The sequence below is a fragment of the Vidua macroura genome, chromosome 1 (assembly GCF_024509145.1).
Source record: "Vidua macroura isolate BioBank_ID:100142 chromosome 1, ASM2450914v1, whole genome shotgun sequence".
NCBI lineage: Eukaryota > Metazoa > Chordata > Aves > Passeriformes > Viduidae > Vidua > Vidua macroura.
In genome coordinates this window covers 123,076,047-123,103,538 of record NC_071571.1, presented here as the reverse complement: position 1 = coordinate 123,103,538, position 27,492 = coordinate 123,076,047, and the positions used below count along the sequence as shown (strand labels likewise).

At 35.4% G+C, this 27,492-nt stretch overlaps 1 protein-coding gene across 3 annotated transcripts in view; it reads right to left on the bottom strand.

Moving 5' to 3' along the window:
• Positions 1–9,595: 9,595 nt before the first annotated feature.
• Positions 9,596–27,492, bottom strand: part of CRISPLD1 (cysteine rich secretory protein LCCL domain containing 1) — a 38,005-nt gene continuing 20,108 nt past the window's right edge. For 2 of the 3 annotated variants that reach the window (XM_053977911.1, XM_053977919.1), the window contains 11 exons: positions 26,169–26,284; positions 25,171–25,271; positions 23,911–24,090; positions 23,758–23,818; positions 23,566–23,632; positions 22,820–22,950; positions 19,959–20,002; positions 19,800–19,872; positions 17,615–17,690; positions 13,129–13,259; positions 9,596–11,175 (listed from right to left, as the gene is read on the bottom strand). In XM_053977911.1, the coding sequence (XP_053833886.1) occupies positions 11,124–11,175; positions 13,129–13,259; positions 17,615–17,690; positions 19,800–19,872; positions 19,959–20,002; positions 22,820–22,950; positions 23,566–23,632; positions 23,758–23,818; positions 23,911–24,090; positions 25,171–25,271; positions 26,169–26,284 (1,032 nt within the window). In that variant the 3' untranslated portion in view covers positions 9,596–11,123. Of the gene's footprint in view, positions 11,176–13,004; positions 13,260–17,614; positions 17,691–19,799; positions 19,873–19,958; positions 20,003–22,819; positions 22,951–23,565; positions 23,633–23,757; positions 23,819–23,910; positions 24,091–25,170; positions 25,272–26,168; positions 26,285–27,492 lie in introns of those variants that run through there. The other variant, XM_053977904.1, reaches the window with a different exon arrangement.

Sequence of the window (27,492 nt, the reverse complement as noted above, 5' to 3'; positions counted from 1 at the left end):
TTTGGGTTCTGCAGTACCATACATATTTCACAGGATGTAATCTATATTCCACCAAATAATAGCAAAGACGAAATCCACAAAACTAATTTAAAGAGCTCCTTGTTCAGTCTTCCTAAATATTCACTAGAAGTAGAGAAAAAAATCAGAGCACTCCCATGGGATTTGGCACATTTTGGGGTCTAGCAAAATATCATTTAGAACTGGCTCACCAGGACACACCTATAAAAACAAATTCCTATTAGTTTGTATGAGACTGCTCCAAACACCTGGCTTTTTAGATTACCCATTATTTTCACCGTGCTTAGCTTAAACTCTGGCTCTGAGTTCAGCTTGCAAAAACAGGTTGTGTGCTGGGGGCTCAGCAGGGGTTGCCAAAAGAGCCTCTCTCTCAAAGAAAATTAATGACAGTAAAATTAATTCATGGTGCAAGCTAGAGTTTCTGTCCCATCCATGCAGCAAATCCAGTTCTCTCCTGTTTTATTTCCTGAAACCTTCATGCTGGAAGAGATATACTCCACTGCATAACCAGTTATTTATGAAACATTTATTTCAAAAGCAGTAACTTTTTTAAAATACCATCAACTTAAAGAGAGTTTTGTTTGTTTCCTTGCATTACCATTTTGTGTTGTTGACCAGGAAATTAGCCTGGGAACAGGGAATCATGCATGCTCTGTTGTATAAATTTATGGAGGTGACAGGCTATGAAACCAGTTTAGATGTCCTTTTAAAAAGCTTTGCCAATGTTTATTTTCTGTGAGTTTTTGAAAGCTGTAGCTTTAGAATTCTAAACTATGCCATCAGCTCATGCAAATTAGCAAATTTTCCTTGAAGTCAAGATTGCTGACCTGATTGATACCAGCTGAAAATTTTACTTGAGCTTTTACATATCACTGTGAAAAAATGTTGGTGTTGTTTTTCTTGATTAAGATTGTTTGCCAAAGTGGAAAATGAAGCAAAAGCTACAGGGCTAGAAGAGTTTCAGCTGTGCAGCTCAAAGACAGCTAGGACAATGAGCCATTACAGGCAGATGCCTCTTCCACATGACAGTAAAGTTAGCTGATTTTTTTTTTTTTTTTTTCACTAAATCTGTGTCCTTTAAACCAATAAATCCTGTTCATTATGCCCTGGCAGAAAGAGATCAGGGGAGCTGTCAGCTGTGTCAAGCACAGAGATTTTCTGAAAGCCAAAAGAACTGTAACTTCATCTCCAAACCTGGCATGCCAAGTTTGAGACCAGCCCAGGGAGGTCTCTAAGAGAAGGCAGGGAAGCTTAAGGCTTATCTGGGGCAGAAAGGCCTCTATCAATGAGACCATTCCCATTTCATTCCTTTGGTCAAAGTAAATTGTACCTTGCTTGGAAGAACATCCTCCTGTGCCTCTGTATACTATTTCTATTCACAGTAGTAGAGGGTAACAAGATTAGTCAGCCTGCTGTGCAAAAAAGCTGGCATACAGAGAGCTACACCCAACTGGATCATAGCAAAGCACCCCAAAAGGACATGCAGGGATAAGACTGTTGAGGAAATGTGTGTAGTGGAGAGAAAGGAGCAAGATCTAAGATTAAGCCTCCTCATGGAATTATAAACACTTCTACTCAGGCTGTTTGAAGCAAAATTAGAGTCAGTCATTCTTGTGTGATAGAGAAGCAAAGCATTTAAAATAACTTGTACACTTCTTTGTTAGTATTTGTTCCCTCTAAGATAATTTCATACTGTTTTGAATGTTCTATAATTCATGCTACTTCCTCAAACGTTTCTAAGCCAAAGTGCTTTACTTCCTCTGTTCCCTATAGAGCTGTTCTGGTGAAATCAGACAAATAATTTTTTTTTTAAATCAGTTCATTCATCACACTCAAATCTCTCTGCTTTGTTTATGGACATAATGTAGAAAAAAAACATTTGCTTTTTACAGAGTTTTGTCATATCTCATGGTACTGCAACGCGTCCCATTTTTACATCGTCGTCTGAGTTGTGCCTTTAGCTGATGCAAACAGGCATGAAGAGACTGACACAATGCTTTAAGTTTGAATGTCTGTCAGTGATTACAAGACTGAGTAACAGCCACCTGAAATAGCAAAACTGCTCATCACTTTCAGCCTACTGCTCCATTTTGTAAAGGACATGTTCTGAGGTGAGTATTTTGGGCTCCTCACAGTGGAAATTTGGGACACTGTTTAGAACCAGATGAAGGTCACAGATATACATCCAGCTTGAAGAGTCATATAATGAGATTGAAAAGGTTTTTTTGGAAAATAATATGAAAATATGACTGCATGTATATATATATACATATATATACATATAAATAACATTAAGAATAGTGTTTGCCAGTGTCTGTAGACTGCCCCCACCTAAAGAATGAAAAGCATCAACTAATCCTTACTAATCCCTGAATTAAGCTTCCTGATCCTGCAGCCACTGGTTGAGCAGATTAATTGCAGACTAGTAAAAAGCACTAGAGGCAAGGCATAAAGAGGATACTTTCTATCAATAGATAAACACTGTTTCCCTTAAGACCCTTGCAGAGAACATTAATGAATTGTGGCCTTGATGAGCAGAGAGTGAGGTAGATTAAAAACTGGATGAACAGCGGCACCCAAAGAGTCATGATCAGCGGCACAAAGTCTCATTGGAGGCCAGTGTTCTCCAGGCACCTGTACTAGGTCCAAGCCTGCTCAACGTCTTCATTAACAGTCTAGATGAAGGGGGACAGCATATTCTCAGTGAGTTTGCTGATGACACAAACTAAGAGAGGTGGCTGAAGTGCCAGGTCATATGTCACAGTCCTACAACTGAAGTGGAACAGCTCTGTGCACCAATATATACTGGGGGACACCCAGCTGGAAAACAGCTTCGAAGAAGAGAACCTGGGGCTCTGGAGGACACCAAGTGGGATATGAGTCAGCAGTGTGCCCTGTAGCAAAGAAGGCCAATGGTATTCTCCTAGGCTGCATTAGGAGGAGTGTTGCCAGGAGATGGAGGGAGGTGATCCTGACCCTCTACTGGAGAAGCCCCACCTGGAATGATGGGTCCAGTTCTGGGCTACTCATCATAGGAGAGACACAGACATACTAAAGAGAGTCCAACAAGAGGCCACAAGAGGCACTGGAGCTTGTCTCCAATGGGGGAGGGCTGAGAGACTTGGGACTGTTCCGCCTGGAGAAGAGAAGGCTCAGAAGGATATAAATTCATATGCATTTTTCTGAGTGGTAAAGTATGCTGTCATTTGTATATCCATAATGTCCATAAATACCTGAAGGGAGGATGAAAAGAGGACAGAGACAGGCTATTTTCAGTGGTGCCCATGACAGGATCAGAGTAAATGGGCACACACTGAAACACAAGAGGTCTCCTCTGAACATCAGTAAATTAATTTTTATTGTGAGGATGACTGAGAACTGGCACAGGGTTCCCAGGGAGGCTGTGGTGTCTTAGGGACATTCCAAAACTGTCTGGACATGGTTCTGGGCAACCAGCTCCACATGGCCCTGCTAGAGCAAGGGGAGCTGACCTGGATGATCTCAAGAGGTACCTTCCCACCACAGCCATTCTGTGATTCCATGATCATGATCAGTGAAAGTCCCAGTGAAGTGAATTAGCTACCTTTATAAAGGTCTCTTAATATTAAAGCTCTTAGTATTAACATAATACATCATTCAGAACAGGCAATGTTGACCCTTCTTCCACTAAAAACATTTGAAACACCAACATAAAAAATCATGACATCATAATAAAAAATTGCCTAACAGCCGAATTATTATTATTATTATTATTATTATTATTATTATTATTAGGGAAAGAAAAGCTACTCTTATTCAATTTTTTTGGGAATCATCACAGATACTGGTGTGATTATTCTGTCAAATGACTTACACCAGATTAACTAAGAAAAAATCCAACCTCTCATTTATCAAATTTGCACCATTATATCAAGCAATAAAGAGGCTGATTGCTTCATAATACTTTTTGCTAAATTTCCTAGTGCTCAAAACCTGTCTGTTGTCATTATTATTATTACAATGCTGAAGATGTCTTTGTTATCATGCTTCCTTGTACGGGCTCCTGCTATGGCAGGACTCCTTCCCTCCCTCCCTCACTCTCTCTCTTCCTCTCTCTGTGATTTCACATGAGCATTTCCAGTGACAGAGCCCTGCAAGGAGTCTGCCATCCCTCTAGCCCTGCTGTGCAGAGCGATAGCACCACAGACATCCTCTCAAGATTTTCTCTTCTTTTGAAACTCACACCTTTGACTCAGAAGGAAAAGAGGCATTTATGCTCTTGCTGAGACACAAAGCAGCTGGGTTAGGTGGGAGGAGAGACACTGCCTCTATTTCACAGTCACTTCTGTCACTAGGCATGAGTTATGAGAGTTGGGTAGCAACTTCAACTGTGCAGATACTTTTTGTAACTCTGGGGTCAACCCCGGAAGTTTTACTGAATAACAAGTCCTTCACTAACACATATCAGTTAGTCAGTAGGTTGAAAGATGCTATTTCCTTTACACTGGGTTTTGGGAAAAACAAATTGCATTCCACACAAGCAGATTACTTTCCTTGCATTGTGAGGACAATTACAACCTTGCACTATTACAACTTTTATAACTTTTTACCAATGCATATTCTCTGGATTTTCACTCCTAACACATTGCTGCCTAGAAATACATATATCAGGAGAGTATTACTGACCAAACTGGTAGAGATACACTGTGAACAAAAGATTGGAAAGAACAAGCAAAGAGAAGATTCTTGAGTTGAACAAACTACAGGAATATAAATTCAGTTTTAAGTTCTTGTAAATGATTGAAAATAAAATTACAGGTTGGCACCTCTGCATCTACAAACTTAAATGATTAAATATCTAACTCCAGAAATTAAGAGATTGTTCAGTTTAGAAGACAGGAAGATGTACTTGCTAACTAATCTAAGTAATTTGGGAAACCTATTATGGCAAAATTATAAAACAAACAACTCCCCCACCCCATCTTCCTCATCCATCACCTCCTGACTCTTAGAACAGTTCTTAAAGGTGGAAGATACACAGTAGTCTTTATTTCATCAGAGAACTCTCAGAGCTGTAGCTCTCTATTATAAGCAGTTTAAAGGCATAAAGAAGTATTTCTGAAATACAATGAGGGATGTTTCTTATTTCATCTTGCAGCTATCACTAAACAACTTCAGACCCAAATTTGTAAAACTCATTTCAAATCAATTTCTTTTGCCAGTCCTACAAAACAAGGAAATGTAACTCAAATGGATACCCGTTTAAGTGTTTTGTTGGCAGAAAGAATAAAGCTCACAGGAAATCTGTTTTCTGAGAGTTTGAGTACTTGTGAGTGAACCTGAAAATTTGCATCAGATTTTTGTGCATCAGTATACCTCACCAAGTTCTTATCCCCCTACCAGTCAAACTCCAGAAAAATTCTCATTCTCTGCCCCCCTGATCTCAATATTTGCCCAATTTTACAAACCAAAAAAACCTAATGAGCTTTGAGATGTTACTTAAAGGTTATTTAGTTTGGGATAGTAAACAGACAGTTTTAAAGTATTGAGATCAATCTGTATTAATATTTGCTCTGTTTTATAGCAGCATATACCAGTTCTATTCATGGATCGTGTGATACAAGCACATAGGTTCATCTCCTAATACATCAAAGAGCCCTGCTTTCCTTAAGAGGCATTTCTCATATTCTCTGATATCTCAGCTATTCTAGCTTCTATTGCAAATTTGTCTCACATTTCTTGTTAAAGCTTTTTCCGTGCCTTTGACTTATGCTAATTTAGAAGCTGGGTTGGAATCTCAGCCTTCTCAGGGGCCATAGACTGATGTTTATATAGGACTGGTTCTGAGTTACTGTTTGGATGCTGTATTGATTGTGAGAGAAATAAGAGCTTAAAGTCTTCTGATAGACTTTGGTAGAGATGATTATTTCCCTCAAGTATATTTAGATGTTTTGATTGCACTGTACTTCTCCAGGACTTGTAATGAAAACTGCAAATTGAATTGAAGCATTATCAGAAAAGAAAGAACAATACTTTTATTATGTAGTAGATGCAACAGCGCATCTCAGTCAAGGTGTGACTTCCTTATTTCTAGGACAAATCTTTACATATTACAAAACAATAACAAATTAGAAACTAGTTGCCTTGTAACTTTAGAAAACTGCTTTAAAATGCTTTAAAAACTAGTAGAGAAGTGTCCAAATTTAAACACTTTTAATATTAGTGCCAAGCAAAAAAATCACAGCATCTGCACCATCTGCACGTCACTGAACATGTTTGGTATAACATGCATAAACCCTCAATCACTGGCAGAAGGGCATGTCTTTATTAATAAGCCACCTAACCATCTGTCTAGCTATTCCTGTTATTTTAAAAGGCAAACTGATCTACTTTACCCCACAGCTCTTATTGGATAAGAGGGAAAGGCTCAGAGTATTTCACAAAATTATTCCTTGCCTCAGTTTTATAGCTGTGCTGGAATAGGACTATCACCTCCTGTACAGTAAGCACTAAATCAATTCATACAATGCACTTCTTTGTGTACTGAACTGAGCTAAATCCAAAATCTGAGACTAAGTCCTTCTGCATAAAATGATTGCTCTGTTTCTGTGTTCTGTGCAGCCTGCAGCCTCAAAGGTCTTGGAGTTGTTCTGGCACAATGAAAGAAATACTTATTCAGAGGACATGATCTTCAGTAGGCAAACAACCACCAACAAGAAACAGACGGATTTCAACAGATAAATACAGAATGAAGATTGAACTGACTACAGGGAGATTTATTTAGCAACTGTTTCCAATTTATCTTTGAGATGTACAGTAGCAGCAATTTATAAGAAGTCAGAGCCAGCTTGCTATTTACATTGCATATAAACAAGCCTAAGTGAATAATTAAGCCACTGAAGTAGTTGTTTTTCAAGCTGTGTAGGCTGTTTGGGAGCCCTACTACCTCCTAGCACTTCTAATTTCTTGAGGATCCTAAAAACAATTAGTATTACTGCAAAGTCTTGTGAGTTTCTCAGCTTGCAGATATGTGAGCAAATATAAAGGCAAATTCTTGTATTTATTTTAAGATCATTCTTTTAATACAGATATTGTCATAGAAAATCACTTATTCAGAAATAACTGCAAACACATAAAATACAGTTTTTTAAACTGCATAACCAGACTTCATATTAAATTTCAATACTATTGCTAATATTGTTATAAATGCTTATGTTTTAAATTAAATTTGGAGATTTAAAAGCCCAAGAGTTACTGATATTGGCAACTGATGTACTTTCTGTGCCTACTAGGACATAGTGTTGTTTGGCCAGCGTATCTCAGTTTTTAACCAACAGCTTTACTGCCAGCCCTCAGAGACTAACCCCATTGTTAGTAAAGACGAAACCAATATTGGATAGAGCACTGGAGGCAGATATTGAATTGAATAACTGGGGTGATTACTGCAGTAATCAATGCAGATAGTAACACATAGGAGCTTTGTGGCCATTTTTGTTGCTTGTCCTTGACTTTCCTCCTTCTGTCTCTTATATTTTCCTGTGCCTTACCATACCAAGCTGGTCTGACTGGGGGGCTTTGCTAGCTTCTGAATATTTAACACTCATTATTAGTACTTTTTACAAAATACTATGATGGTTTAATGATGTAGGAATCTGTCTTCCAGCAAACAGGCTAAGATGAACAAGACAGCACAGATCATTGAACAGCCGATGGCAAATTTCAGGTGTCACATTATCATCCTATGCTAACATGGAGCAGGAATCACATTTTATTGTATTTTCACTTGTCATGTCAAGGACTTCTGCTTTACTAAGAATAATGTCAATAATATAAATAATGGCCATATATAAAATACTATCTCCATCATTTATTTCTGACAGCAAAGACAGGCTAAAGCTAAGATTGACAGCATGGCTTCTTTTCCTATATTCACAATATATGTTTTTATAAATTCATATGCAATTTTCTGAGTGTTAAAGTATGCTGTCATTTGTATATCTAAAGCTCTCTAAGATGCATATTATACACTGAATGAAACAAAAATCTTCAGGCTTTTCACTCCTTGTATAATTCCCTAGAGTTCCACAGATGTTATAAAAACCCTTAAGCCATAGAAGTGTGACTGTACAGTATTTCATACAGTATTTATATGCATTTCTGAACAGAATATTGCACTGTATGAACAATCTTTGTAACTTCCAAATATTTATGTTTCTAAATCTTGCCCTTTGTATGACTGCAGAAATTGCAGGAAATAAACCCTCATTTGTGTATTCACAGGAATCTGGGTTATCTGGCTTTTAAACCAAATTCAAAACATACTTCAAAAGCAATTGCCACACAGAAGACACTGTTAATGTGAGTAACTTGGTTACATCTCTGCCATATGAAGTAAAGGGTCATGCATTGTCCTGAACATATCTATCAATACATGCAAAAAAAGCTGATGTTACTTTCCTCTTTCAAATCCACTGAGAATCCATAGACAGCTGATACTCTTGACATTTATATAAAACTTGAATCTTTCTTTAGTTAAAAAGTTGTAAACTTAGACAAATATTCTCCCAACCTGTGTTTCAGTTTGGTTTCAAAAATCGCTTTATGCAAAAATTTTAGATCAGACTGTTTTCTATGCAGAAATCAAGACAAAACAAAGTCTGTGAGCCCTTTAATAAAAAATTTCTCATCATCCACATTTTAGGAAATGTTTCTTTTTAAGTTTCCTTAGTTTATGTGCAGCTAGTACTATATGTCTCAAGTTCAGTAAAGCCAAAAATTGACTTTTCTCTGTTTTTTTTTTTTTTTTCATCAGCCAAGTTTTCTAATACTGTTAGTTATTCTTTTGGGTTTTGTGTGAATTCGTTGTGAGCATCTGGCCTACAATTCCTTCTGCTGCAGAAAGAAATTCCAAAGTGTGGCTTCCACTCTACAACTTTCTGGAAATGCCTACTCATTGACTTATCACTTACAGTAAATACAGAAGAAAGTTTCTCAAAAAGCTGGTGTTAGCTGGAATATTTACATAAGAACAGGATAGTCATTGCATATGGGAAAGCAACAGAAGAGAAAAAAAATTGGGCAATGAAGAGAAAGAGTGGTGAGTAACTTTTCTTGTCACTCTCTTGAATAGTAGAGCTGCTCACAGCAATTATTCACACATGGAATGTTGGAGCTATCTCTCTCCTCCCACCAAGCACTAATTTTATTGTTATGGTCCCAAGGGTCTACCCCTGCGCCATTGCGCAGGAACTTGCACTTTGGTTTCAATCCTGAAAAATGGTTAATGCCAGTATTGCAAAATCTATATAAAAGCTTCTTTCAATGACCACCACTTGCAGAAAAAAATGGGGTTATATATAAAAGACTCTTAGTCTCCCTCATCGATTTGAACCTGGTCAAAACTTGAAAAAATGGGATTTACCCATAAGACTTCTGACACAATTAGTGGAGTTTTGGGTCTAAACTGCCTTTACAGTTTTAGAACCTCAGATTACGATTGCTTGCAATGTTTATGGCAGAAAAACAAAGACATATATTTAGGGTGGCTGTTACTTTCTTTCTCTTGAATCAGGACAAAAAAAAAAAAAACTGTGAAAGGTATTCTTACAATGTAATTTAATTTTATTCAAAACAGTTTAAAAAACTAACAAAGCTTGCCTAACTACATGAGGTAGTACATGTAGCAAAAGAGAATGCAGAATATAGTATTCTGAAATATGAAGACTATGAATAAGTTTACAAGTTGGAGTGAAATAAATTCAACAACAGGAACAAAATATACCAAAAATAAAGTTTAACAGCTTTTTAGTCTTAAAGCACCAATACACTTTTCATAGAAAGAAAAATAGTTTCACCACTACATGTTCTTCATATACCATAATATGGTAAAATTAATGTACCAAGCTGTTCACCATAAATGAATTCTTTAAAACTGTGAAGCAACAAATGACATAATTGTCACTGGGCTTCATACCACTATACTTCCTGGCCTGCAGGAGTATTTGCCAGGTCACAAGGAGCAAGGTTAGCCTCTGTTACAATTTTCTTTGGTTTTTTTGAACATTAACTCCCATATTAATGTTTGGCATATTGATAACATGTACAGCTCAAGGCTATAAGCTTGCAAATTTTTTTTGATGTGTACAATTCTACATTTTTTTCTGAACTCAAATTTAGGTAAATTGAAAGAATCACATGGTAAAATAAAGCATGTGTTTGTGCAGAACTTCAGGCTTATTCATTAATTTCAGATTACTGCACTTCTCAATACAAAGATTTTATGAGATCCTTCAAGGTTATATATGTCTGTTTCACACACCCATCCCAAGACAATGGGATATCTGTGAAGGATTGGACCATAATGAATTATGCCTATTTGAACTAAAGAGCTTAGCAGCATCCAATAGATATATGTTATTAATCTATTTTAAAAATAATTGACATGAATGGCCCAGTCTCTTAAGAATATTTTTCAGAGGAAAACATGCTAGAATGACCCAGGACTTCTTCCTATATTTTATATTTCCCAGCTTATTTCAAAATAGGTATTTGTACTTGTTATGATTAGTGTAAAATTGAGAACAATCTAGCTCTTCATTGATGCTTTCATGGCTAATGCTACTTTAAATCATCAAAAAGTTATATTTGCATTTATTTTACTTTAAGGCATGATTTATTTTATCAAAATATTGGGATGACTTATGTACACTGAAAATAAAAACTCAGGCCTCCCTCTGGTATAGTTTTAAGGTTACTGTTAGTGGCATATATAAAGCACCATATAATAATATATTCAGATGAAGAAAACAAAGAACATTTATGAGCTTTGAATTAACTGTATAGGAGTAACTGCTAAGAAAATATAGCAATATTTAACACAGGATTCAAAGTAATGTTATATATCATTATAGATTTTCAAATGAATTTTTCTCCCATGTGTATTTTTACAGATCTTTTTCATTAAGATTTATATGTAATTTAAACTTTTTGGTGGAAAGCAGTATACATCTTCTGTACAATAATGTTACAGTTTTATACAAATTTTAGGAATCACAAGAAATGGCCTGTATTAATCTTTTCCAAGTGCTCTGGTTTCACTTGCCTGTTTTATGTTTTACTTGTTATATTCAAACAACAGCAAATACTCTGAAAGCCTTGCTTCCTGGAGGATTCTGTAAACTGAAATATAAAGACATTTTTAATGTTATTTTTAAGACCATAACACTCCAATAACAACTTTTAAAAATTTTCAATTGTTCATTCTAGTATCCTGCAGCACTTCTTGTGACAACTCCTAAATTTTTCTATCTAGGATTTCTTTAAAACTGCTACAAATAAAAACTACATAAATTTCAGATTTTTTTTTTTTTCCAAACAGCTTAATTGGAACAAAATACAACATTAAAAAATTCAAGTAATCCTTTGTGATAAGGGATTCTGGTTTAAAGAATTGAAGCAAAATGCTAAAAGTGTTTTGGAAATAGAGAAAACATACATCTTATGCTTACTCTTCTAGCAACTGTATTTGGAGAGAACTTGCAGACCCAGGAGATCACTTGTTTGTTAGTTGCTCTTAAGATGAAGAATAGATTTCTACAGAGACCTAATAGCTAACAAAACCAAAGGGAATGCCTTCTGAATGCAAAAGTATCTGGCTTCAAAAGAAAATAAGCAAAAATACCCAATTCCAATGAAATGTTGATAGAATGAGTATTTTTGCCTTAGAAGTTGAACCAGCACGTCTTATTTAATGGTCCATTGCTTTTTCTTCAGCCAACCCTGTCTGAAGATTATCTGGGAAGGAAAGGGAAATGGAGGTGGAAGCAAGGAAAAGCACAATGGAACAGGTTGGCTGCAACAGCATGAGAATTCATCATCATCTGCTTCACAGAAAACTTGCATGTGACTCTTTTCCAAACTGCTGACCTCCCAAACTTTACCAAGATGATTAATATGTAAACATATCTGTGTTTATACATATTTTAAAATTTATATTTATAGATTGAATATAATACATATATTAAAGTATAAATAATCATCGAATTTGCAACATTCTTCCTGTCTGCCTCTCTACTTGAGAAAATTTATATGGAGAGCAAAAGGGCCAGTAAGGAAGCACTCTAAGGGAATTAGATGATCACAGAGAAAAGTCAAAAAATATGTAAAATAAGTCATCCATGGAGCAAAAACAATCTGTATTTTACAAGCTTTCAGAATTGTTGAAAGTTCTGAGAGAAAGAGAGAAGACATTCTCCTACCCGCAATTAAAAACAAGACAAAAATACACAATATGTTCCTACTTCTGAGTTTTCCACAGAAACCTTTTCAGGTTTTTTCCACTCAAATTTCTCAGAAAGGCTATCGTCTGGTTAGGTAACCATCATTTTTAGTCTAAGAAACATTCTTAGCTTTACAGGACAAAAAGAGTGGTACAATGTTTTTAAAGTAATTTCTCTTTCTTCCTTTAGAACCTGGAGAACCCTTTCAGTGATTAAATTAAATCTGTAACATATAGCCATGTGTTATCATCACAGAATGTACAAACACACTCAATACAAGTAGTGAACTTTCACAGCATCTACCTGTCTTTCAAAAAACACTGTTAACAACAAATTATTAAAAAAAGAACATCAAAAATATGTTAAAATTATTGTGAATTTTAATGCTTGTGAGTATTAAGTATGATTCAGGATCAATGGTTCGATACCATGTAAATCACTAATGAGCAGTTCATCAGGAACCAATGAACCTGCATCATTAATGTTAATTTTTAAAAAATCCTTAAAGAAGTAACCGCAATTTTCTTATTAAATATTGAGAGAGAACCAACAAATAAATAAATATTAAGAGAAATATAAATATTAAGAGAACCAGCAAAGCAAACAAGAGGTTTACTTTATTTCATAAGCAGCTTTTCAGGGTAATGTTCTATGAGCTTAGAGGAGGCAGGCAGCTCCACTAGCACAGCTTCTCCAAAGTCACTGCTGCTGTTACACAAGCCCTGTAAATCACCCCTTGTGGCCTGTTTGTTTGGCTTCTAGCATTGCCCCAGCTACAAGCAGACACAATGCAAGACTGTGAACCTTATCAAGGCCAAGAATAAAGTGTAACCTTTGTAAATGGGATCTGTACCTTTCTGAATATATCCCATTTTGAAAGGAAGCCACATAGACCTTTCTTTTGTCCACTGGCATCACATCAACGTAACCGCCCTGGTTGCGGACCACACCAGCGTGCACTGCTGCCCGGCAGATACTGGAGATCTGAGGAGTGAAGAAACAGATTAGATTTGCATTCATCCTTTTATTTCACCATTTTTAAGAAGAAGTCAAATAAAGGTATTTAAACCAAGTCTAAGAAACATAAAATAATTATATTTATTGCATGACTAATTTTATTAGTCTTACAATATTTACATCAGGTATTCAGAAAGAGATTGCAAAAATAATTTATTTCAGGCTGTTTCAGTTCAAAGATCAGGAACATGTTTGAATTCTTCAGCCTTTCAAAATGAAAGGATCTATCAGCCAAAACCTCAAACATTAGCGAAAGGATCCATAATTAAAGGGAGCACTACAGTTTTCTATCCACGCATGGGTAAATTCTAAAATACTAAATACTAATTAGATGAAGGGTATAATGGGAGCATCAGATAGAAGATAGAGGTCTAAAATAAAAGTTCTCTGTTAAATTAACAGCACTTACAGCTGCTTGAAACCTCTATTTTCTGGTCACGAATTCCCCTTGTGAACCCATGAGGAATAGACAATATCCACAGAAGGATTTCTCAGCGACATTCTTGATAACTTTAATTTAAATAATTGATTTAAACTTGCACTACTCTATTAGTCTTTCAGCATTTTAATAATTGTCAGAAGAATGAAACTTCTTAGATATTCCAGAAGGTAGGTCCCAATCTTTAAAACAGAGCACAGTAAAGTGCAGTTCCAACTTCAGTGTCCCTCCACTTAGAGACAAGGTTTTTTGGTGGGAAAAGTTTTCAATGCAATAGGTTTCTCCACAAAAAACCTTTAAAAATTTAGCCAATAGAAATATAAATAGCTGGTCAAACAGGCCACGATTTAAACAAAAAACTGCATTTCTTCCAATTATAATTGGAATATTTTATATATGTTATCACAGCCATTTTCAACCTCAATGCTATATAAAATCAGGAATTTAAAATAGCAATGATTTTCCTACTTTCATTCTAAGCACAGGACTTGCCAGGTTCACTCATATATAGTTTGTTTTTTAATGTTACAATATTTAAAGCAGTAAAGATCTGAAATAATTTATGCAAATAATCTTTTGCAAAGATGATTTAGAGCTTTTCTTTCTACAGTTTTTGAACATGCCAAAAAGGATGCCATTTATGCCCCGCTCTACTTTTCCTCCTCCCAAGGTTGCAAAATGTTTTTTATACCCTGAACACCAATAGATGCCTTATTGTTAAGATTATAGCACGCCTTATTTATCAATACTGTGGAGTAACAAAAGAGTAGACTGATCATGTGCAATTTCAAATACCCAGGGGGAATAATGGCCTCTGCAATACAGGATTACAGTCAGAAGAAATAAAAGATTATATTTACAAGCAATTAACTACACTGAAGAACTAGAAGAAAACTATTCATTTTATTAATTCCTAGTACAATAACAGAGCAGTAACTTTGTTTTCCGTTCCCACTGGAGATATAAAAAAAGGCTGGAGGTACAACTGGGGAAAAGAAAGATCACCTTTCTCACCTCTATAATAGTATAATAGTATATATAATAGTAACCAAAATGTACCCTCACCCTTTACATCATGACATAGGGGTATACTTTCATAATTACATTTGAGGGTGGCTAAGATACTGGCTGTTCCAACATTATTTGGAAGTTTCTAGTCAAGTAAAAAGGAAAGGAAAAGTCAAGGGATGGAGATTTTGGCAGAACAGGCTGACTGCTTGTTGGAAACTATCTCCAACAAAGGATGGGGCCATTGTTAGGGCTAGCACCACAACTGGAACAATCAAGTTTGGCTTGGCCAATGCGCAACATTTCAAAGGTGAAGGCAAGACACTTGAATGGAATATGTGAAAAAAGAGAGGTCAGAAGACTGGGGTTCATGAAGCCAGCTCAGAGGCTATTTTCAGATGAAAAATAAACTTATATTCTGATGCTACATTCCAGATGAGACTGGAGAATAAATGCACATAGTTTTTGAATAAATGAACAATTACATGAGTATAAATTCACAATTATGAACTAGTCTGTAGGAATAGCTACGAATAGATGCATATAGTTTTATAAACATATACACAATATCTTTTTTTACAAAGTATTATCTGTCCTTATCTCTCAATAACTTCTCATTGTCTTGGAATGAGATTATTAGACATGCATCAAATTGGAATCAGATTCCAGTAGTGATGCCACAGTATTTCCTATGCTCAGTATTATGTCATCCAGATCACACATCCTTGAGCCACTAAGGCAAGCCTCCTTTTGATTTAAGCAAAACAGGATTTCACTATGTCTATCACAAATTTCAGCATATTATTTATCATTTACGTTAGCATCCTTGTGTCACTTTCTGGAAAACTTCAAAGATTTGTGGTTGTTTCTTTCATTTTGATTAAGACATTCCAAAGGATGTATAAGGCAGTGTTTTTAAGTTAGTATGAACACCTCATACAGCATTATGTGGCCATGCTTTATTACTGTGTTGTGAACACTCCTAATTTTATTAGCATTTGTAACAGGTCATAGGATCTGAATACCAAGTTAATTATTTTCTTTCTTCAGATACTCAACAAATACCAGTATCTACCACATCATAGCACTACTCTACAAAGACATTTAAACCACAAGTGTCTTTAACCTACCATCATAGGGATAGGGAGCTATTTAATAGCTTTCTACATCATATTCTCTATATTTGACCATAACAGAGAATTATGAATACTTTTGCAAAAGTTTCAGGGAATATTTCCATACGTGGTTACTGAAACAAAAATTAGTTTCACCAAAGTCCTCAAATGGTATAAAATTATACAACTCCATCAAACTCTTTAGATAAAAGATATTTATTGGTCTCTAGGCCCTGGAAGAAGTAAGGGGGCTGAAAAATTCAAATGAATTCTGCTCTGCAGGTACCTTCATATCTCCTTTACCACTATACCCTCTGTGCTAAAAACTACTGAATACATAATCTAGGATAGTACCTTCAGTGTAAATGTCTACCCTGACAGCATCTGAAGTTGATAAGAAGATGCCCATCTCCGCTTTTTTATCTGTATTTATGTCAATTCTTTTTCCTAAAAGCAGTATGGCTTTTTTATCTGTATTTATGTCAATTTTTTTTCCTAAAAGCAGTATGGCTGCACACATGACGAATAATGAGATAGTACATCTAAAATAATTTTAAAGTATACCTCTATAACATTACTTAAAGTCACCTGGAACTTCTCCAGCCAAAAAAACATACATATTATGAGATTTCCCCTGTCAAGATAAAACACAAGCATGTCTTCTTTCTCCTACAACAGTCTCTTCTAACTCACTGGGAAACTTTATCTGTAGCCCTTAATTGCAACCAGAGAACTGAAAGAAAATCATCTTCCACAAACTGGACTTTCATCAAATCTATTTTCCCTGACCCTTTTATGCACGTTAAGGATCCAGTTCAAAAATCAATTATCTTTCTAAACTGGAAATACAATTCACACCCATGACACTACTTATGGACAAGAGTGTTTCCTGGACAAGAACTCAGGTAATCTAATGGACATCAGTTAGTTTCATAATGCTGAGGAGTAAATACATACTGTTTTCACACATTTCAAAGAACTGGAAAGTAGTGAAAATCATCATCTGACCCAGGTGGTTGTCATACTACTCTTTATGACATCCATAAGACAGTCAAACCTTAGAGTTTACTGCCAAAAATACAAACTGCTTTCTCTGCCACTACATCCTGGGTTCTTCATAGAGACATGACAAAGGAGGGGCATAAATTAGAAATCTCTTTTCAGACTTTCTACCCACCTCAGAACTAAACATGCTGTAGAAAAGACAGGGCAAAAAAAGTTGACTAGCAAACAGAATGACAAAAAAAAGTCTGTTAAAATAATATGACAGTGTGAGATACTTTGCACAAATATATCCAACTTTGTTGCAAATATTTAGCTATCCACATAGATAAGAAATATTCAAAATAATGAGACTGTAGACATTTATTTTAAGAGCAATATTGTTTGCATAGTCTGACAGAAGTTATGGTTGCATCAGGATCTAAAGTGCAAGGGTTTAAATGAGTATACACTACTAATGTTGAACAAATGTTGAACAGTGGGAATTTTGAATAAAAAAAATTAAAGTATGGGTCCAGAGCCTAGTGAAGCCTACAATGAGTTTTCAAATAACTTTTGATATCTTCAACATCTGACTCCTGCTAACTTAAATGGGAGCCTCTGAAAATAATCTTTTAAAAAGAAAGGGTTTTTTTTGTAAAAAATCATCATATGGAGGAATACTGTATATCAATATTCTATCTTAGAGTTACATTATAATTTTTTTTCATAGAATTTTATATCTCATTTTATAACGCAATGTAAATCCTTATACTTACATCAGAATAAATTCGTGTACCAATTACACGAGCGTAGTGTGGATTTGCCTGCATACAGTTGTGAGGACAATACACCCTGAAAGATCAAAAACAAAACCACATACAGTTAGGAAGAGTATCAGAGGATTAATATACCATGTTCAATGACAGCATTATTAAATACAAATCAAGTTGATTGTCTATACATATGGGTCCATAATGCTATTTGAAAACTGTCAGTTTTCAAGGCTTTGACCATACAACTGAAAGCATTGCTGATGTGTTGAAGTTCATATGAAGTGCTTAAAATCATACTTTAACAAGTGTGGTCTTCCTTCTTTTGGATAAGTAGATGGTGTTCTTGTTCAACATATGTGAGGCAAGTAAAAAAGTCAGTGAGAAGACAGCCTGTTCATTATTCTGTAATTTATCTAAGTGCCCTATACAAAATGTACAGTCTCAGAAGAGGCAGATCTGATGGAGGACCTGCTTTGATACTGATGACCTGTTGACACAAGCCAATTTAGCAACTTATAATGAAGCTGAGCATTGGCATATGTGGCTAGAATGAAAAACCTTGGAAAGTAGTGAGACTCCTAGCTGATGCTGGGAGGTCAGAAACCTACTAAAACAAACATTGTCTTTATTAACAGCATTTTATTAATATTTGAGGAAATTTTTTCTGTGATTCATGTCTTCTATACCTTCAAAATGCACAAGAAAACCATGTGGGAAGCTAAGTGTAGTACAGAAGGTGTCAGCATTTTATTGGACAGCTGTGATATGCTACAAGCAAGAACCATCAGCTGACTCTAGGTCTACTCTGAGTTATTTCATTTGAAAAATGGAGCTACCCTACATGGGACAGCCCTGGGCAAGTGTTCTTCTCTAAAATGTTATCCAGGCTCCAATCAATATTTGGGAAGTCAAATCACTTGGACATGCTAGAGTCTTGCCAGATGGGTTACTAAAACATGCTGTTAAGAGTCAGGAAAGATTTTTGTCAGAAGTAAGCAAGAAGTTGAAGAAGCCTGTTGAAGACCTGCTGATTTATAAGTTGGGAGTAAGAGGGAAAAATGAGGCTGTGTAATCAATTCCATGACTGATTACTGCTTGTAATTCCCAAGACTAATTTTCAGAATTAAGAGCATGCACAGAATCTTGAATGAATCACTGCCGTTGTGAAGTTCCTTAAATTGACACATCAGAATTATGTAATTTTAAACCTTGTACTTATTCTTTAATTTTCCTAAAGACAAAACCTGGTTTTCTGTTAATGAAGCTAGCTTTAGTTTTTAATAATGAAGAGAAAAAGAAACAGATAGGAGATTGTAGCCATCCATTCCTGTGTTCCAGTCCCCAGCTTACTTCTCCACATCTTCCAGCTAGAAAGCCAGGAGTCATAGCCAAACACCAAGTAAGTCCATGGACCCAAGTGCTACATGAAGGGATGTTTTCCTAGCAGTTTTGGCTTTGTACTTGTTTCCTGTGTTGGCTGTAGGATTGCTATGAAAGTAATCTTGTGGATATCTCCAGCTTAATTTGTGGTAAATCATGCTACAGTGTATTTACCTTTGACTCATCTACGGTTTTAAGAAGTGTTACAGAATTCCTTTGTCAAAATATTGTGGTACAGGCACCTTTTGAAGAGTTAAAACACGGCCTTCAAAGAAATGGCACAGATATTTAAAGCCAACCTGCAGACCAGGCCTTACCTTAACTAGACATATTTCAATTTTTTTTTAATCCAGTTTCTTCAGAACTCCCAAGCAAACTGGTAACTTCCATGATAATTATCTGAATTTTATCCTTCTATTATATCTGTTTTACAGGTAAATAAATTGAAATAAAGTGTATTTTGCCCAAGGTGCATATATATAATAATGGACAATGAAAAATAAAAATGCACTTTTATTCACAGTCTTTAGTGTAAGGATTTCACTAAGATTAGCAACAGGATCTTAATGAGTAAAAGAGAAAGAGATTTTCTTAATGAAAAATCCTGCAGATCATCTTTACCTACCTTGTCTTCTACTGAGACCAAAGACTAAATTATTACTTGAAAATTTGTACTTCATTTTTACAGCTACTGTTGTCACCTTTCTCTTATTTTAAGTTATCTCAAGATAACTTAAAATAATTAGTAAATGGCAGAAAATAGAGCAGCACTTTAAGTTAAAAGTTAAAAACATTTTATGAATTTTACCTCGGACAGTGTGAGGCTGGTTTTTGAAATGGGCAGAGTTGTTCCACTGTGGTTTCACAGGTGATAGCCTGAACTGAAGAAAATAAAACACAAACAAGTAATTGTGTACTATTTAGAAAAAGTAGAGTAGTACTGAGCTTGTAAGAAATAAATACTAACCTGTTACTTTAGAGACAGTAAAGGAGTTAGCAGATTGGTATTTTCTGAAGAAGAAATATTAGAAATTATCAGTAAATTACATATTTCAGTGACTTCTTTTAGCTAGAATAATTTTTATTAGAAAATATGGAAATAAACCCAAGAGACTGTCCCCGATCAGTTTTTACTCACTGCACCTCCTCCCCCAGTTGGAAATGTATTTATTGCAATGACACATTTGCTTTGTACTCCCAGTGAATCTGTTTCAAAAACAGAAATGTGTGTTAAACTCTTTCAGGAGCTTAATTTGCTAAGAGAATGTGTGATAGGAACCAATTAAGCAATATATTGGTCCCTCATAATGTAGCATGTGGTTGCTCAGAAGCTTTCATCTACCAGAAGAGTTCATTCACCTTTTGCTAAAGGTTCATTCCTATAAACAACCCTAACACTGAGAAGAGTTTCTCCTCACAGCCTTCCTGAAATGTTTCATTAAATTTTACTTTTGGATCTGGCTTTTTTTCCCCACTAATTATATGGCACTCAGATGTACCTGCTTCTTGTTGTTATAAAAGGTCAGGTACCTAGACGACAAATTCATTACAAATTGATGAACGTTTCTATTTTGTTCCACTCATCTTCTATTTTCCTCTTCTTTTGACTCCTGGCATATGCCTCTGATTGTGATATTTTTTCATTTGTAACAAAGAAGCTGAGGATGCCTTTGGCACCCATAAAGTTACTTATTAAAAAAAAAAAAAAAACCAACAAAAAAAACCCAACAAACCAAGGAAATTATTCCCTATTCACCTTTGGAGCAAATTGCTCCTGTGGACCTCACTGTTTGCACGCATCAGTTTATTTCCTTGTATGACCCATCAATTTCACATTGCTCATTTATTGGATCCCAATTAGCTTTCACTGATGTAGTTCATACTTCTGTTGCCCTAGCATTGTCAAACACTGATGTAGGAATATGTATTCTATTGTTGACTAGCTTGTTGAGATATTCAGAACAGTGACCTATCCTAAGAAAATCCAACAGCTGAAAAAACACTGGTATTGGCAATCCTGAAAAGAAATCCAAGGAGCTGAAGATATGGACACTTGCTGTATGCTGCCCTGACACTTACTTTTCTGTATTCCGTATTCCGGTTTGCAATACACAGTAGAGGTGAGATCCACTTTATTTCATCTATTCTTGAATAGATTAAATAGTAGTTTATGCAAGGCTCCATCTACAGACACTGGTGAGAATCAGGTAGCTGCAAGGCATCCCCTGCCTTATTGCTGGGCCTTTTGAAGGTTTGAAACTTTGGCAAATAATCTTTATTTATCCCATAGCCAAAATAACTTTCCCTGAGTTCCAATTCTCAGAGGATAGGTGCTAAATACACTCTGTAGGCTGGACAATCATACAATTTTGTCTCATGTAGCATAGAAACTCAGAGATTTCAACTGATGGGAAATCAATTGGTTCCAGTTTAAAGATTTTTTTACAGCTTTTCTACTTCTACGTTTGTAAGCAAGCTGGCTCCTCATATGTTAGCATTGATATAATCAAGATCTACTTCTCTCTTTGTATCAAAGCAAATAAAAAAGAGAAATGTTTGTCTGTATCTTCATTTTTAGGCAGGTAAATCAAACCAGAGTCCAGTCATCATATGATCCAAAGAAACTGATTGATATCAATGCTTTACGTGCTACCCAGGTAGCCCAAATTATAGGCCACTGAATTAAGGCTACCATGCCAATGCCGCTCTCTGTGCTGGATTAGACATATCTGTTGAAAAGAGAAATGATGACAGGTGTCATAGCCTGTATCATTTGTTTGCACAGCACAGAGTGAGAGCACAGCTGTGGATGATTACCAATCTCCTTGACTCTTGGGTTTGCATGTGAGCCATAGAAATATATCACTCAGAAAAATCCTATTTTCTCTCAGTTCAATATTACCCCTTTGAGCTGCACACATACCACTATTACATATATACTAACTACAGACAGAAATAAGGACATCAGTGTAAAACTCTGAAGAATACATTACGAAATTATGAAGTGTAATTTGCAAATACCAATAATATCTTAGATTCAAATATATTAATATTGATGTTCTTCATCTATCATTGGATAATTATATATGAAACAGCCAAGCATTCTCCATTTCTATGAGTTACTTTTCTGGGTTTTTCTTTAGCATGTCTACAAGTATTTGGAGCTGTTTTCACATACCAGTCTTAGGAAAGGCACCTCAGCAGTGCAGTACAACTCCAAACTAAGTTTCCACAGTATGGAATATTATTCTATCACTGGCCAATGTAGAAATTGTGCAAAATATTTGTGGAAAATGTCATATGTAAACTGTGGAACTGTGATGAAATTACCAAAGCATATAGGGAGAGATGTCTTTTCTTCTTGTTCCATATGCACACTACCAGAGGGTCATTTACAAACATGAACTTGTAATATTATTGCTTTGTTAACTATCATAGATTGCTCTGTCCATGTCCAAAGCACATAAAATAATCTGCCAGTATACGCTAGTTTTTGACAATAAAGATATACTCTTACCAATTAATAAACTGAATACTCTCAGCATTATTTAGCTACAAACACAAACTTATTGCCCGAGTCAATCTGTACATTATTTAACCTTCTTTCACATTATTATTGTGCCAACTCTCTGTCCACCATTAAACACTGTCTAAAGTTTCAGAATGGATACAATATCGTTAGATCCACATGCCTCTTTATAGCATTTTCATATTATTCAGGACAAAAAGCATAGCAAAATGTTATTAAAAATCGGATATATTTTGTATGAAATAAAAATAAACAGATTAAAACATTTTCATACATTATAATTTTAAGAAAAAACTTACCCAATTGACTGAACACCATTTCTGTAAGACTTGATAAAGTAATTTTTCCTCCCTTGCCTAGTCACATCCACCCAACCACCTTCATTGTCTAAGATGCCATAATGTATGGCAGCTTTACAAATACTGGATTGCTGAAAAACAGAGCAGGAAAAGCAGATCTATGTCAGACAAAAAAACAGGTTTTAATTACAATGTGTCATTAAAAACTTGGTAGAGAGACTTTTATGTTTGACTTGGTCCATGTAGGTGTTATTTCAAGCACATAAACTATCACTTTGCCTTACTCAGAGATAAACTATTCTCATTTACGGTACACTGGTTCACAGTAGATGTCATTTCCTATACTGTTTTCCTATTCTACAGAGTAAATGATATAGTCTCAGCTAGTATTAAGGTTATACACAAGCAGGTCCATCTTACTGGAACAATTTATACAAGGATACCCACAAATTGCTGTACTCCTCCTTTAGTCACACCTTCACATATTTGCATGTAAATATGTGGACACAAAAATTCTACTTCTGTGTATCTATAAGTATGAAGTACATTTGTACAGTACACACAGAACAGCAAATGAAATTTAGATCGTTCTGATGCTTTCTTAAACATTTGGTGTAAGGTTTTAGTTTTAGTGAATGCTGACATCCTCAAAATCCATTCTTAATATAATTTTAACTAGTATGCCAACAGAAAAGACATTTCATCAAACACTCTACTGGTACAAAATCTAATTTAAAAGCATTTACCATTTCGTAATGTACACTTCCAATAACTTTGGCTTTGCTATCCAAACAGCCAGCAGGACATTCATACCTAAGAGAATTAAATACAACTTGGTTTTAAATCCTGGGATTACAAAATGGGGAAATTTTCCAGCTCATGTACAAATATAGCCTTTCAGAAAAATCTCAAAATGACAACTGTAAAATTTACCGTACCTATTGCAAGTTGTTCCTTTGCACTGATCTCTTAGCCTTACTTCACATGAAACAATCTGAGCTAAAACAAGCAAAAAGCAAATTCACTGCAATGAATTTGATACTAGATAATTCAATTTTGTTGACCACTTGCAAAGCAGGTAAATGCCTTACACATTTGCTGCGTGCTTATCACTTCATTTTTCTCATTTTCATCAGTGCCTGTGGAGGCTGAAGGTTGATGTGTTCTTGGCCGGCTTTGCACAGTTGCATCCTGGGCTTTGGATCGCTGACGTTCAATCTCATTGGTTTCCTCTTCTGGTTCATGGGGGGAATACAGTCTTTCTGAATCCTCTGTTTCAGAAAATGGGCAAAACAATTATAATCTCTCAGAAAAAAAATAAAATCAGTGTGGAATGTAAATCCCTTACCATGTTTTGGTAAAACTGCTTTGTTCTCATAAAATGGTGAACAAAAGGAAGAAAGCAAGGAAAACCCTCCACTGCTTCATAAGATGGAGAACTCAAGATTAATAAAACACCTCAAGTATGTTTGTGATACTTTTTTTTCACAGCATGTATAGCACAATTGAAGTATGAAACTGTTCTTAACGCTCCTGTTTTCATATCTTCATGCCATCAGAAAACCAACTGGACAAGGACAATCTCTGTTACACATGGACAAAGTTTTACTAAGTTCATAGACAGCATGCAATTAAAGCTTATTTCACAGTAGATACACCTGAAAATGAGGTCCTTCTATTCATATGTAGTGAAAATAATTCTGAAACACTCATAACTGTATCTACATTTTGTACTTAGAACCATTAAGGAAGCTATTTGGGCACACACATGCAGCTTTCATGTGGTCCATATGAAGTCTCAGAAGTTATTAACAAAAATTGCTAAATGAGTTGTTCAGAGAGTAGAACAAAAAGAAGTAGCAGCTTCATAATATGCTGTGTTTCAATGCTATAAATACTATTCCAAAAATTGTAAGTTAATAATCATCCTAGCTGACATTTTCTTTAATACTAATGTCTTCTAGCTTTGTTCTTGGTTTTTCACACACACCACATGACTATGTCACTGAGATAATGTTTCCCTATACACAAATTACTGCATAGACTTCCAGTGTAATTACGGAAAGGCATATAAAGAGCACACAATGAATCTCCATCTTTGTCTACTAAAACCCCTGAATCAGCACTTATCAGCAGGAATTCAGTGCACTCCATTCCCTCTGGTGAAACTCAGCTTCATGTATCACAAGTATAAATTCCCATTCAGCATAGCAAAGTAGGGCCTAACTGGTTCTTGGGCACACAGATAATATATTTTATTCCACTATGTTAAAGCACAATGAGGAAAGAAATCAAAAGAAAAGTCACATTTCTATTCCTGTTTATAGCTGTAATGGTGAAATAGTACATACCTCTATAACAAAGGTTTTCTCTACAACCTCCTCCAAAACTAGGGGGACATGCAGAACAGGGGCGGCCGGATTTATAAGGAGCATGACCCCACCAGTTACCCCTTTACAGAAAAAAATAGCAAAAAATGCCTTAATCAATGAGCATATTAACATGTTAATATTAAACAGCACCTAATATATCAAGAAATAAATTATGAAAGCCATCAGGCACATAGACAATAACATTTTTCTGATATTCCCAAGTCACAAGCAATAGGATGAGAGGATATGGCCTAAAGTTGCACTAGGGGAGGTTTAGATTGGATGTTAGGAAGCATTTTTCACTGAAAGAGTTGCCAAGCACTGGAACAGGCTGCCCAGGGAAATGGTGGAGTCACCATCCCTGGAGGTATTTAAAAGGTGTATAGAGGTGGCACTCAAGGGCATGGTTTATTGGTGGACTTGCCAGCATTAGGTTACTGGCTGGAGTCAATGGTCTTAATGGTCTTTTACAATCCAAATGATTCTATGATTCTACACCAAATACACAGGATCTTGTTGAAAAGTCCATGTAGAAAAACAATTAAGAACTGATATAAATAGCTGTAAGATCTTTTTCAGACTGGCAAAGCACCATAAGATTAAATTCCTCCACTTCATGAGAACGGGCTCCACTCTCTCCTAAATGGAATATCCTATAAAATTTGATCTTAACCATGGGCTTCCTGTTGCACATTCCTTTAAGTCACAGTGGGGAAATGCATTTATTTTTCAGAAAAATATCACAGTATAATAAAGGTCTCTGATGCTGTATATGTACTAAAAGACAGGCCAGAAAGCTGAAGCACCAGAAAACTCACAAGAGTATTTGTGCAGCTGAAGGCTGTTTGGAAACAAAGCTCTATTTTGTAATGGTACAAAAACCAGAAAATCCAGACTGATTTCCTTGCAGATTATTTCCTGGACTATTATAAAGTATCTTGCCCCCTCAAGATATTTTTGGGTGTCAATCTACTTACTTAGGAGAATAATTGCATACAAGATAAACTGCTTTTGGCCAAATCTGCCCCCAGATGTTCATGTTATGACACAAATTAATTGCACAACCGATTCTGCTACTTGTAGCCCAAACAACCTACGGAAAAGAAAAGAGGAAAACCAAAGATGATCAACTTAAAATCAAAACTATCTCCAATATACAAAACTCAAATTAACAAAGTGATGTATAAATGGTTTGAAGTGGTCTAATTACAGCTGTCAAAAGGCCATTCAGTTATACCCTAATTGGAGAGAAAAGTTTTACCTTGATAGTAAAGATGTGACTCTCATTTTATACAAATGCTATAAGCATATATTTGAAAGTGTAGCAAAACATTAACAAAACATGATCTGAAGATCTGATTCTTGGAATCCCAATTAATTGATAATTGTGAGCTAGAAGTTATGGTCCTGTGTGCTGGAGTTCCCAGTACAACCTAAAGACCCAGAGGGGTTTGGATTGGTTGGACTGAGACAACAGATATTTTTCAGCAGTAAAAGGAAGTAAGAAAGGATAAAAACATTAACAAAAATATTGATACACTGAATAGACCCAAATAATGGATTTTAAATGAATATTCTTTTATGTCATTACAACCTAAGGTGTCTGCACTTCTTTATTCACATTTCATCACAGATCTCAAAGATAATCAAAATTACAAAGTCTGGAATGTTCAAATGATAAAAATATGACAAGTGCTTAAAATCTGTTTATTCAAGGTAAGCCAAATCTGTAGATCCAGCAGGACTTAAGAGTTGAAAGAGATAACTATTGTGAAGAACTAGTACCACAAAAAAGCTGTATATATGTATTAATCTTGCATGTAATAGTAAATGTAATTACAGGTTATAGATACAGTAAATAAGAATATAGAGGTAGTTTTATTTTAAAATGAGATACAAATGTAAATTATGCTACTAAACATAAAATAAGTGTTTAAAAATTAATAATTTTTAAATTTTCCAATGTTATATCAAAAATTATATGTGGACCATAGTATAATTTGAGGATCATGTATTTCCCATTCATTGAAACCATGACTAGTATCCCTCAACAAAAATTCAGGCTAGATACACAGATTTCAGAAATAGGAAGTAAATTACCTCTAATTTTAAAATCTTCCTGAAGTGAAAACAAGGCCCTAAAGACTACTGTTTGATCTGAGAAATTCACCTAAGAAATTTTTTTTTTTTTTTTTTTGTTAAATGAGCTGTTTCTTCAACATATTATGGGAAGGGCCAGCCAAATTATGCAAAATACACTGAGCAGTAATACTCAGTTTAACACTGGTGCTTGTGAGCTTT